Source organism: Procambarus clarkii, chromosome 33 (assembly GCF_040958095.1).
Source record: "Procambarus clarkii isolate CNS0578487 chromosome 33, FALCON_Pclarkii_2.0, whole genome shotgun sequence".
NCBI lineage: Eukaryota > Metazoa > Arthropoda > Malacostraca > Decapoda > Cambaridae > Procambarus > Procambarus clarkii.
The window spans coordinates 33,322,494-33,336,716 of record NC_091182.1 but is presented as its reverse complement, the minus strand read 5'-3'; the positions used below and the strand labels follow the sequence as shown (position 1 = coordinate 33,336,716).

General features: G+C 48.2%; 1 protein-coding gene across 3 annotated transcripts in view; it reads left to right on the top strand.

Moving 5' to 3' along the window:
- chm (lysine acetyltransferase chameau) overlaps nt 1–14,223 on the top strand; it is a 147,221-nt gene that overhangs the window by 45,090 nt on the left and 87,908 nt on the right. For all 3 annotated transcript variants that reach the window (XM_045753836.2, XM_045753834.2, XM_045753835.2), the window contains one exon: nt 11,768–12,012. In XM_045753836.2, the coding sequence (XP_045609792.1) occupies nt 11,768–12,012 (245 nt within the window). The remainder of the gene's footprint in view (nt 1–11,767; nt 12,013–14,223) is intronic.

The following is a 14,223-nucleotide window of genomic DNA, read 5'->3' as shown; positions in this document are numbered from 1 at the left end:
TGCCTGGTGGGGGTCTGCCTATAGGGGGGAGGGGGGGCTGCCCCTATCTATAATTAGGGTATATTTATCGATTTCTGTGTTCTTGGTGGTACCCCCTGCTAGGCCCCTATGAGTGGACACATCCCAGGTGTTCAGCTTTAGAAGTTTGCTTGGAAGTCTTGAGCGCAAGTTGTGACTCTTGAGTTCCCTCTCGCTTCATGCGAGGTTGATGGTTGCTGTCCCCTTGAGGTGTTGAGACTCAGGTGGTCTCAGGGAAGTCCCAGTCCGGGGTGGCGGGGAGGCTTTAGAGCCTGGTCCTCCAGGCGGAGCTTCTGGCTCTGATCAGTTGACCCCCTTCGTTCCTGTTTTGACCCCTGGGAGGGGGGAGGGGGTTGGAGGACGGCTTGGCTACGGGTTCTCGGGGTGAGGTTCCCGGGAAGGGGTTGCTTTGGACCCCGCCTGGGTTTTTGTACCCTTGGAGCGGGACTTGGTGTTACAAGTTACTGTTACAAGTACAAGTTACTGTTAAGTACAAGTTACTGGCAGGTTATGACCTGCCAGCTTGGAATATCCAAAAAAACCTTCTAGATAACATGACGCATGATCGGAAAACATCATTCATTGGAAGCCTACCAGCCATCCAGAAGGAGTGGGAAAGGGACAACAATTCTAATATACAAGGGGCGGAGGCTATAGTCAGGGATGAAACTGAGGCTGAAACTCAGGAAGTTGTAAACTCTGACTCAGTAGGCCAGGATGTAGATGACAGTAAACTAGAAAGTGTACCAGACAGCACTGACAGCTCGATAGGTACAGACACTACGACAGTTCCCGATAGAGCAATTCAGAACAGAAGGACAGACTTATGCAAATTTTATGCAAAGGGCATATGCAGACATAGATATGCTGGTAATAAGAAAGGATTAGAATGCAGTTACCAACATCCCAAAAAATGTTTAAATATGCTTAGGAAAGGTGAGTGTCGATTTGGATCAATATGTAGGTTTTTCCATCCTGACATGTGCCAAACCTCACTGGAGGACAGAAAATGCTATGACCTCAGCTGCCCACACTTTCACGTGAAAGGCACGGAACGCTACATAAAGAGTGGCAAGCAGGATAATGAATTTGGAGGAAACTGTATAAATTTTTTATACCAGACCGGCAGAGAATTCAAAAGGAGCAGCATGGAGAGTGTATGGAACTGGATGCCAGATCCACTTGCATTCCAGAATTACAGATACAATTACCCACCGAAAGGGAACTACAACTACGACAGACAACTGCCCTACAACAATCAGTACTGGTCAGAACAAACTCATTACGTCCACGAATAATGGGCTTGCCGAAAAAGTCTCCCATTCAAACTATCACTAATAGAGTAACCTCATTCATCTTTGCCAACATACAAGGACTGAAAACAAGAACAAACAACAAAGTACAGTTCGTAAATAGCCTCCTCACGGAGTCAAATGCAGTATTTGGAGCTTTCACAGAAACCCATGCAGGGGAATTGTTGGACAGTGAGATCTGGATTCCAGGATATAACCTATACAGGTGTGATAGGAAAATTAGGTCACATGGAGGAGTGGGTCTGTATATTAGGGAAGACCTTGTATGCTCGGAGCTCCTAAACGTTACAAATGAGGTGGTAGAGGTACTGGGATTAAAAATAGAGAAAATAAATTTAGTGATTATTCTAATATACAAACCGCCAGATGCAACGGCTGAGGATTTCACAGAACAGATAAGCAAAATAGAGAATAGCCTTGATAATTTGGAGAACCCGATACCTGATATTATCTTCCTAGGTGACTTCAACTTGCCTAGTCTCAGGTGGAAAATAGCAAACAATAATAATAAACCAGGAAATCTATCAGGACCTAACCAACCACAGATTAGAGAACTACTTAGATTCTGTGACAAATTTTCACTCAATCAGCAGATATCGGAGCCAACGAGAAATGAAAATATTCTAGATCTGGTCTTTACGAACAATGAAGACATTATCAGAGACATTACGATATCAGATACCACATACTCAGATCACAAACTCATTGAAGTGCAAACGACCATCAATACTCAGAATAGACCTAAAACGTTGATAAAGCGAGAGGGGCTATTCAGTAAATTCAATTTTAATAATAAAAGGATAGACTGGGAGATAATAAACAGGAAACTTACAAACATTCCATGGGGAACTGTTCTAAGTAATACAAGTCCTACAGAAGGAATAGAATAACTGACTTCAGAAGCGTATCAAGTCTGTCTGAAACATGTTCCTTTGAGGAAAGCCAGAAAGAGATCTAACGTAGAAAGAGAACGCAGACGACACTATAAACGCAGGAAAAAAATAACAGGAACTGCTTATGCAGACACGAATTTCCCGTCAAAGAAGGAATAATTTAAATAGGGAGATTGAAGAAATCGAGCGGAAATTGAAACACTCATATGAAACTGAAGAAAGGCAGTTAGAACAGAAAGCAATTCAAGGAAATAAAGAAAAATCCAAAATATTTCTTCTCATATGCGAAATCAAAAGCAAAAACCACTGCCAGTATTGGACCTATTCGTACAAGTGAAGGTTCATACACGGAGGATGACAAAGAAGTTAGTGAAATCCTAAAAAAGCAGTATGAGGACATGTTTAGCACTCCAAAAAACAACATGAAGGTGGAAGATCCAGACAATTTCTTTATGCGGGATATTCAAACCCCTGTAAATATAACTGATATAAACACGAGCGCACTAAATTTTGAAAAAGAAATTGAAAACATACCCATGCACTCGGCCCCAGGTCCAGACTCATAGAATTCAATATTTATAAAGAAATGCAAAGTGCCGGTAGCACAGACACTCGGTATAGTGTGGAGGAAGAGCTTGGACACGGGGGAAGATACCAGATGCACTTAAAGTAGTAGACATAGCCCCTCTACACAAGGGAGGGAGCAAAGCATTGGCAAAAAATTATAGATCAGTTGCACTAACATCGCACATCATAAAAGTATTTGATAGAGTGATTAGGAGTCAGGTCACCAATTTCATGGAGACCAATGACCTTCACAACCCAGGCCAACATGGATTTCGAGCGGGAAGATCGTGCCTCTCACAGCTACTTAAGCACTACGACAAAGTCACTGAGGCATTAGAAGAAAAACAGAATGCTGATGTGATATACACGGACTTCGCAAAGGCTTTCGATAAATGTGACCATGGCATGATAGCACACAAAATGAAGTCAATGGGAATAACCGGTAAAGTAGGATGCTGGATACTCAGTTTTCTGTCAAACAGGACTCAGCGAGTAATGGTCAACCATATAAAATCTAGTCCAAGTGCAGTGAAAAGCTCTGTACCTCAGGGTACAGTCCTTGCACCGCTGCTTTTCCTTATTCTCATATCAGATATAGACAAAAATACAAGTCACAGCTTCGTATCATCCTTTGCAGATGACACAAAAATCGGTATGAAAATTACCTCGGCTGAGGACATTGAAAAACTTCAAGATGATATTAATAAAGTTTTCGACTGGGCATCAGAAAATAACATGATGTTTAACAGTGATACATTCCAGGTACTCAGGTACTGTAAAAATGAGGACCTTAAACATAATACAGAGTACAAAACACAATCAAATGTACCCATAGTAAGAAAACAGCATGTAAAGGATTTGGGAATAATAATGTCTGACGACCTAACGTTTAAGGAGCATAACCAAGCAAATATTGCGACAGCCAGAAAAATGATAGGATGGATTACGAGAACTTTCAAATCCAGGGATCCCATCACAATGGTTGTACTCTTCAAGTCACTTGTGTTGTCCCGTCTTGAGTACTGCTCAGTACTCACTTCCCCCTTCAGAGCAGGAGAGATTGCTGAAATAGAGGGAATACAGAGAACATATACGGCACGCATAGACGCAATAAAGCACCTAAATTATTGGGATCGTCTCAAAGCCCTCCAAATGTACTCACTAGAAAGAAGACGAGAGAGATATCAAATAATATACACCTGGAAGATACTGGAGGGCCAAGTACCAAATCTACACAGTAAAATAACAACGTACTGGAGTGAACGATATGGAAGAAAATGTAGAATAGAACCAGTGAAGAGCAGAGGTGCCATAGGCACAATCAGAGAACACTGTATAAACATCAGAGGTCCGCGGTTGTTCAACGTCCTCCCAGCAAGCATAAGAAATATTGCCGGAACAACCGTGGACATTTTCAAGAGGAAACTAGATTTATTCCTCCAAGGAGTGCCGGACCAACCGGGCTGTGGTGGGTATGTGGGCCTGCGGGCCGCTCCAAGCAACAGCCTGGTGGACCAAACTCTCACAAGTCAAGCCTGGCCTCGGGCCGGGCTTGGGGAGTAGAAGAACTCCCAGAACCCCATCAACCAGGTATCAACCAGGTACAAGGAGTGAGGTTCTCTTTTGCTCCCTCGTACGAATTGGATTTGGCATCTACCCTTCCCCAGGTTCGGTTCCGTGACCCCGACGGTTCTTCGATTCCGTCCTTCTGGAGATTTTCAGCTTCCCGCGTCCCGTCCCATGTGGTGCGGGAAGCCCTTGTGGCTTACCTCCTTTGCAACCCGGATTATGCTTTAGTGATGGATCCGCGTTCCTTCATGTATAGATCTTCGTGCCCTTACTGGGTTCGTTATGAAGTTCTGGAGTCGTCCTGGTTGGCAGACTGCTCTCTCTTCTCTTTGGAAGCATGGCATACATTCTGTCGATCTCACACGCTTGAGTGGCGGGAGGCTCAGACAGCTTTGCGGGTTTTCCTGGGGGGCAAATTTGAGCATCTCAGTGTGTCCTTGTTCACCCCTGCCCTTCTGCAGGATGTTGGTGTAATGCAGCTTCATGTGCCGGTTCCTTCCCATTCGGCTGCATTGGTCGTGGAGGATTTGCATGCACGTGGCCTGTCGCCTTTCGGCTGCATTTCTTCTCCCTCTTTAGGCTGTCCTTGGACTGGCTTGAGGTGGATGTGGAGGAGCTTGGGGGCTGCCTCTGGGTCAGGTGCGTTGCCCTCAGCGACGTGTGCATTGTTTGCATTATTGAGGCTGTTCGCGCCGCTCCTGCGGGATGCAGTTTTTATGGTTTTTGCTTCTTGACTTGCGTGTCGGCATGCAGTGCTCGCTTCTTTCTTGGAATCCGCTTGGACCCTGGCTCTTAGATTGTCTTCACCTTTTTGTCCATTGCTGTTTGCAGAGTCTGCGGTTGTGTAGTATCTGCAGGAGGCTTTGGTTAGTTGCCGTCCTATGTTGGAATTGTTAGTCCTCCGGGGGGCTCGTGGGGGGCCTTCCTGGCAGGGTCGTGCCAGGGCTTGGAGTACTTCCCGTCGTGGTAGGCCAGTGGTGTCAGATTAGGCGCTGGCACTCCTTCGGTGCTGTCTATGTCTGTTCAAATCTGGGATCACCCCGTGCACTGTTTAGGTGCTCGTATGGGGCATCGGCCCTTTCGTGGTTCGTCCCATTGACGGGGCGGTGGGGGGAGGTGGGAGGCCTCCTCTGTTTGCTTGCACCAGGTTCTATGATTTGTGGGCCTTTCGGGTCACTTCGTGCAGCCTGCGGTGGCGTTCGGTGGCTCCTCCTCCTTCGGGGGGGATGGGGGGGGGGTTCGGGGTTGGCAGGGCCGGCCTCTTCTCCTGCATTCTGTCCGGTTCGGTTCATCTCAGAGTGGGTTCGCATGGATGTGGTCGAAACAACCTCATTCCTCGTTCCCCGCCTGTTTCCAGTCCCGAAATGGGACTGCCCGGACCTCTGGTTCATTCTGGACTTCTCTCTTCTGAACCCGTGGGTTTTTGCCCCTTCTTTCGGATGACTACTCATCCGAAGTCGGTCCCAGGTCTGTTTTCTGTTAGACCTGGACACTTGGATGGTGTCCCTGGACCTCAAGGATGCGTATTGGCACATCCCAATTCATCCGAGGTTCAAGGGACTGGCTCTGTTTTGTTGTGGGGCGTCAAGGTTACTGGTTTCATTACCTTCAATTTGGCTTGACTGTGGCGTCTCACATTTTCACACACCTTGTCTGTTAGGTGGTGGCCCACCTGTGTCTGTTAGGTGTTCGGGTTCTGGCCTACCTCGACGACTGGCTGGGATGGGACTCCCATCCAGTCCCTATGTCTGCTCGCTAGGGATTTGGTTCTTTCCCAGCTCGCCAGGTTTGGGTTATTGGTGAACTGGCGGAAGTCCCATCTGGTTCCTTCTCGGGTTCGATCTTGGCCGAGTCTTGTGTGGGATGCTCGAGCCACTTCCTTGTCTCTTCCTCTGGCAACTCTGCTTCCCCTGCATTTTCTACCCACCGGGTCGGGTGTGGCTTCGTCAGCTGTTCTAGTTCCTTCGGGGACGTCCCTTCCGCCTCTCTCTTGACCACTGGGTTCGACCTCCAGGGGCTTTGCATCAGTTGCTGCGTCGCAGGCTTCCTCTTCATTTTTTTCGGGGTTCAGTGCCTCGGCACCTACCCGAGCCCTTGCTCGATGTGTTCATGGACACGTTGTCTCTTGGCTGGGGTTTTGTGGCTAGTGCTCACCAAGCCAGCCAGGGACGATGGGGTCTGTCCTTCCGTCGGGCTTTCAGCACAGTACAGGAGTTTGCAGCTGTGTGACTGTCGCTCTAGAGGATTCAGGTCACTTCCGGATTGATGATCCGGCTCCATTCGGACTGTTCCCCGGTGGTTCATTGCCTGAACTGCAGGGGTTTGTTGAGTCCTTGGCTCTTGGGGCTGGTCGCTTCGGGTGACTCGTCTGCTGAGTTTTCGGGGTTTGGCTCTCCTGGCAGTTAACGTTTGGGGGATGTCGACAGCCTGTCAAGCTTCAGTCCCCCTTTCCACAGAGTGGGTGGTCCACGCCGACTCGTTCTGTTGGCTCACCTAGATGTTCGGGCCTCCGGAAGTGGACCTCTTCACATTGTCGTGGTTGAGGCATCTTCCTGTATATGTGGCACCCTTCCCCGATTGCGAGGCCGTCGGGATTGACGCCTTCAGGCATGACTGGGCGAGGTGGGGTTACCTGTACCTCTTCCTCCCGGTTCCGCTGTTTCTTCAGGTTCTAGCTCACTTGGAGACTTACCAGGGAAGAGTTGTTGTTCTGGCTCCTTGGTGGCCAGCTCAGCCTTGGTTTCAGGCGTTGCTTGCTCAGTGTCTGAACCTGAGGGTCATCCCATGGCTCCACCTCTTTCAGCAGATCTGTCCAGCCTGGTACAAGGCTGGTTAGTTCTTCTCCTCAAGTCTTCGAGTCTGGAGTTATGACTCGAGTTTATCATCACATGTATGGGGCACAGGTGGCTTCGTTGTTGGTCTCCCACCTGCATGCTTCATCTCGGCGGCATTATGAAGTTTCCTGGCAGTCCTTCATGTTTTCTTATCACTGCGTAGGTGTATTTAGGTCTGTGATTGGATTGTTTTGTTTTTCCTTTCGTGGTTGTTTCTTTCCAGGACCATCATGTTATACCAAATACTGTTTTTCTGTTGGTTACCTGTACCTCTCTCCCCCCCCCCCCCCAGTTCCGCTGTTGCTCCAAGTCCTAGCTCACTTGGAGACTTATCAGGGGAGAGTTGTCCTGGCTAATTGGTGGCCAGATCAGCCTTGGTTTCAGGCGCTGCTTGCTCAGTTTCTGAACCCGAGGGTTTTCCGGCTGACCCCAGGCTGCCTCCCTCCTCCCCTTAAACGAGGGGGAGGTGGAGTGAACAAGCTTGTTCTGGTTTTGTGAAGTTTTGATCGTTTGTTTACATTGTTGGGAAGTCCTTTTGGTACTTTTCAAGGCTGCAGTCTTGGTTTGAAGCCAACAGTGGTTTGTTTTCTTTTGCTGACTTTCTAGGTTCCATCCTTGGAGGTGGCAAACATGAATAAGATTCATGGTAATTTTATCATACATGTAATTGTTCTCTGTGCCTCTTTAGAGGGGGCCAGGGGGCTCATGGTTCATGGTAAGCCTAAGAGAACTCCACAAGTGATAGCATTTACTAGTATGGCACTATCAGCACAGTATATAGCTTTAGGGAGCCACCAGGGCTCATCCAGAAATTGGCACTCGATTACAATCAATGCGGATTTTTCTGGGGGGGAGCCCCTATGTCTCCCCGGAGCTATTCAGGCTGATATGGATATCCCTAAGTTTGGCATCAGTCGATGTGGGTGGAGTTCTAGGCCTACCGGGGACCACGAGCCAGAACCTGGCACCCCTCAGAGAGGCACCGGGAGCAATGGCCCATAGATGCACATATGATTTTGGAGCATTCCATATATGCCATTGATCGGGACAGGCACCCAGAAAGGTAAGTGCCACAAAACAAACCCCTATTCGGGTTAAAAACAACAAAAATAGACAAAGAGTGGACAGAACTCCCCAATTGAAAACGAGCAAACAAGCATGACGTCACACGAGCCGCGCCGCATGTCTGCGCAGCTTCCCCCTCCCCAGGAGGGGAAAGGGGGGAGCCCCAGACCCCCACGCCGGCGATCCACACCATCAGTTCCTCGGCTGATGGGATACGGCTTGGTCGAAGTAGCTCCACCTCCACCTTTATTCTATACCTCATCTTCTCCGGTTCACGCATCTCTGGACATGATCCTCTTGTGTTGTTCCCGGAATGTTACACGGCTCAGCTGTGTCGTGACACGATAGTGTCAACGCTTTACAAGTGAGAGTATATGGTCTGGTGACACTGTCAGCCAGGCACTAGTTCTCGGTTTTTGGATGAGTGTTATTTGTAGCGAGTTGATTGGCCGTTTTGCGTGCATCTTAACGTGGCCTTCCTATGTGTTTCTCTCACTGCTCCTCTGCCCCCAGGTTAAGGCCTGATTGTGGGTTCCATGGAACATCAGTTGGACACTCATTCCTTGAATGTCTTTGCTTTCTTGATACTTGTTCCTTGCTGGGCACTCGCTCCTTGCCTCAGTTCTTGCTTCTGGTCACTCCTTCCTTGGTCGTCGTTCAGTGCTTGGCTGCACTCTGTATACATTGGAGTGTGTCTGTATATTTATGTGATCATGTACATTCCCTTTTCATTGTGTTCCCTACCCTCTATACAGTACTACACATTGTTGCTTGTCTCTTAGTATGTGCTTATTGGCTATACTAGTGTTGGTGCTAGGTTGGGCTGTGTACATGTTCAGTTCCCTGTGCTTGGACAGCCCCGCTGTTCAGTTGTAGAATTTGGGTTCTTTCATCTTCTCGTATGTCCCACGAGCTTCTGTGTTGCAATGTCTGCTGGTGGCTGTAGGTTCCATTCACCCCCTCCTGCCCCTCCTGTTCCTTTTTGTTGGGACAGGGCCTTTTCCTTGTGTTCCTTTGCCAGACAGTACATTTTGCCTTAGTGTGGTACACATCCTGGGTAGTTCTCCTTATCTGGTACCCTGCTTCACGTGCATTGTTCTGCCCTGCTGGTGGTGTTTGCACTTTGGCTCTTTGGTTTTCGTCTCTGAATTTGTCCTTGCTGTTTGTAGAGGGGGGAGGGGTTCCTCCCGGACGGGGCGTATCTGCTCGCCCAGGTTTGTTCTTTCCCGGCTCACCGGGTTTGGGTTCCTGGGGCCAGATTCACGAAACAGTTACGCAAGCACTTACGAACCTGTTCATCTTTTTCTCAATCTTTGGCAGCTTTGTTTACAATTATTAAACAGTTACTGTAATGAGCTCCGAGACACTAGGAGGCTGTTTATAAAATAACAACAGTTGATTGGCAAGTTTTCATGCTTGAAAACTGTTTAATAAATGTAACCAAAGCCGTTAAAGATTGAGGAAAGATGTACACGTTCGTAAGTACTTGTGTAACTGCTTTGTAAATCTGGCCCCTGGTTCCCTGGTGGGCATTCCTTCTGGTTCCTTGCAAGCCTTGGATTCAATCGATGCTTGCTCAGTGTCAGATCCCAGGGGTTTTCCCCCGACTCCGCCTCTTCTCATTATTAGTCCGGTCCATATTGGGGCTGGTTTGGTCTTCTTCTCGAGTCTTCCAGTCTGGTGCTTTTCACTCGAGTCTCTCACCATCTTTGGTGGTCAGGTGGCTGTACTCATGGTGCCCCACCTGCGTGCTTCGTCTCGGTGGTGATATGGGGGTTTTGCTGGTGGTCCTTCCTTTTTTTTGTCTTTTCGTAGGTATCCTGCTGTTTTTGTTGACGTAGTCTTGTCCTTCTCTCGTGGAGGTTTCAGACTGTCGCCTTGTCTCATGCAGCGCTGGTAGAGCCTCTGCGGTTTGCTTTTGGTTTTGCTATTCCTTCTGCTCAGTTGCACAGGCTTTCTTGGGCGTTGTTTGCCTCCGGCATGCTCATGTGCCGCCTGCGCCGTCCTGGTCTTTGACCGGTGTGCTCTCGTTCTGTCTTTGCCTCGGTTGGTTGTAGCCCCTTCAGTTCAGGTTTGTTTTTCTCTTTCTTGTTCGTTTACAGCCATCTTGTTCTTTTCTAGCAAGGAATTGGTCTGCTGCGTTCTGGAGGGGTTCTTGGGTTGTTGCTGCCTGGTTGGTCGGGCCAGGGGTGCATTTTGTGTTGTCTGGTTGCTGCCCTCTGTCGTTATTTGTGTAATTACCTAAGTGTAATTACACAAATGCCACAGCTTCTGTGTCTGGGGACGCGCTTTGGGTTGATCCAGTTTCACTTCTTCCCTGTTCGCGGGGTACGGGTCTCTTAGGTCGTCCACAGGGTTATTAAGTCTTGCCAGCCTGCGGTTTCTCCCCGTGCCCTTGATGTTCGTAAGTTTGCTGCTCTTGCTGCCGTCTTTGGTAATATGGCCTGGGCTGACATTCGGGCATTGGGTCGGTGGCTGCATCCTGTCTCGACTTTGAGTTGAGGTGTGGAGCACTGACTGCCTCCTGGGTACGTCCCCTTCTTTATTTTGTCTTTGGTGAAGTAGCTCCGGGAAGCCGTAGGAGTTCCCTCCAGAAAACCAGCGTTGAATATAATGAAACACCATTTTCTGGGTGAGTCCCGGAGGCTCCCCGGCAACCCTCCCTCTCTCTGATCGGCATTTTTTTTGGCGTATTTTGATATCTAGCCTTGGAACTGAAGGTGTGGATCGCCGGTGTAGGGGTCTGGGACTTCCTCTTCCTCCTCCCGGGGAGTGGGGAGCTATGCAGACATGCAGCGCACCTTGTGTGATGTCACGCTTGTTTGCTTGTTTTCAATTGGAGAGTTCTGTTCACTAGTTTATCTATTTTTGTTATTTTTAACCAGAATAGGGGTTTCTTTTGTGGCACTTACCTTTCTGGGTGTCTGTCCTGGTCGATGGCAGATAACACCAAAATCTCATGTGCATTCTATGGGTCATTGCTCACCGTGCCTCTCTGAGGGGGGCCAGGTTCTGGCTCGTGGTCTCCGGTAGGCCTAGAACTCCACCTACATCGACTGATGCCAAAGTTAGGGATATCCATATCAGCCTGGATAACTCCGGGAAGCCTCGGGGACTCACCCAGAAAATGGTGTTTCATTACATTCAACGCTGGTTTTATGGTTTTGGTTAAAAGTATTATTCCAAGTAACAAGTTTGATTCATTAGAGTGTAAGGTATGTGAGATGTAGTACATAAGGAAAATGGATGCAGGCAATGAATGAATTCCCATAAAGGTAAAATAAATTGTTAAATATCAGACAAAATATTTTATGCTGTTTAATAAAGAATGGAAGAAAGGCAGGAAAATTAATGGGATGGTTAAGGATAAAAATAGAATAATATAATATACTGATGATGAGGCACAAATTCAAGTCTTTCATGAACCATCCATAATATATTATACTGATATTTATTATTTTAAATAAATATTTGATTTATTGAGTAACTAATCACTGGATATTATTAGGGGGTCATCTGAATCTGAACCAGAGACTGCTGCTGCTCCAAGCAAACGTGGTCCAAAAACGTCAGCCACAACTATACCTAAAAGCACAGCCCCAACTTCAAGCACTCAAAGAAAGACTGGCCCAAAGCCAGCTGCACGACCTCAGCAAGCGGCTACACAGAAGCCTCCAAGTAAAACACAACAACAGAAAGGGAGTGGTGCTGTTGTACAACAGAAGAAGTCAGCACAAAGCAAGAAATCTCTAGGTAGGCCATTGTGTTTGTACTGTAAGTTATATTTTTATATAATTTGTATACATTTATTTATACAGAGCAAAGTAGTCTATAATGCACAGAGCCATGTGCTTTCTAGACCTCTTACAACCAAGACTGAACGGATAACCTGTTAAGTCTGTAAAAGTGAGTTGCCATCAAGAAAATCTAGGGTAAAAAATAGACAATTTTATGGCAAATATTCAACAGTGTTATATTTTTATAGTGTTGGGTTGACTGAAGTGGAGATTAACCTCAGTGATGTGCCACATTTATTGTGACATTCTGATCGTGTGCCGAAAATAAAGTGCTCCCGTAAAAAAAATCGTTGTAAACTGTTAAAAGCCCTTCCCAGAACATGTACATGTAAAAAAAAAATACCAAAAAACACCCTACTTTGGCTCTGGGGACATGGAGAAAGTGCAATGTGATGTCATCAAGGGCTCCGTGGACATCTTCAAGAGGACACTAGATTTATTCCTCCAAGGAGTGCCGGACCAACCGGGCTGTGGTGGGTATGTGGGCCTGCGGACCGCTCCAAGCAACAGCCTAGTGGACCAAACTCTCACAAGTCAAGCCTTGCCTCGGGCCGGGCTTGGGGAGTAGAAGAACTCCCAGAACCCCATCAACCAGGTATCAACCAGGCTGTGCGCCCATGTGTGAAGCTCCCAGAGGCAATCGCGCTGGCCATTCAAGACTCGCGAGTTGCCACAAATATATTTACATATATTTTCTGTGGGGAGCCCCTATGGCTCCCTGGAGCTTATATTAGACCAGGACATTAGCTATGGAGTTCAGACCTATCAGGGACCAGAGCTGGAACCTGGCCCCTTCAGAGAGGTTTCAGGGAGCAACTGCCCTGGAAAACCCCCCTGTGGTTGGGGGTTTTCCTTATCTGTCATCGACTAGGGTTAGGCACCCAGAAAGGTAGGCATAACAAAACAAACCCCACATGGCAAGAAACTAAAAAAAAAAAAAACGAACAGAGAGTTAGAAACTCCCTACAATCCCAAGGAAAAGAGCAAACAAGCAAACATCACACTTTACTGCCGCACAGCCCTCCCCTCCCCGAGAGGGGGAAGGAGGGGGACCCCGGACCTCGCCATGCCAGCTGCCTAGCACTCCAGTTTGTAAGCTAATGTCAATCGGGACAGACGCTTCTCTGGCCTCAAATTCCTGGGCGGTATTTGCCTGTGTGGCATGCTCTGCCTTCTTGTTGTGTTGTGTGGTGCCCAGGAGTACCTCATCAGTGCCAGGGCTGCATGCGCTTAGGGCTTCCCTCCCGAAGCGCCCTGTAAGTACTGCCCCTGCGTGTCACGGTTATCTCCTCTGGGGCGTTTGGGGATCCACTCCCATAGGGGTTCTTGCTGCTCAGCATTTACCTCGCCCTTGGGCCATCTGGGGCCTGGGGCCCCTTGTTTGGCCTTGGGTAGGGAGTGGTGTTGTGCTGGTTAGGGCGTCAAGGTGTTGTGCGACCTGCCACCTAGGCGGCGACCAGTTCCTGTTGCCTCTGGGGATGGTATACTCTTGCTGGGTTTTTCTTTTTTGTTTTTGTTTTTGTTTTCCTGGTGGGGGTCTGCCTACTGGGACAATAGTTCCTCTGATACTATTTTGATGGCCCAATGCTAGGCCCCCGTGCTTGTACATGTCGCAAAGTTTTCAGTGTTGTCATCTACCCCTTGTTAGTTTGGGTGTTTAACTGGTTAGCAACACCTTGCCCGGACTTCCCGTAGTTGTTACCCTATGGGCCCTGGAAAACCAGGTCGGGGCTCGGTGGACCCCATGGACCCCATGGATGAGTCTCCCGAGTTCCAGCCTGCCTTGTGCGGGTTTGAAGGTTGCTGTGTGCTCTTGTTTCAGGGTGACAATCATCTGTTTTGCCTCCGTTATGCTGCCTGTTGGGTCAATGACACCTTTGACCCGGAGTCTTGCGAGTCGTGTTCTCTGCTTGTGCTCCAGTTTTATTCTGATGATGTTGCTATTAGGATACAGGCAGCATCCTCGTTGCATGTTAGGTTTAGGTTACTGCAACGCGCTAGGTTGGTTTCCCACCCGGATGCCCCACGGCTGCCCCGCTTTGGTTTTAGGAACCTGGACCTGGGGGCGTTAGTCACTTCGACTTTGGTTTCGTCCGCGCTCCCTGGTCCTTTCCTTGTTCATCCTCCACCTCCCCCCCTATGTCCGGCTCCCAAATGTCTGAGGGTT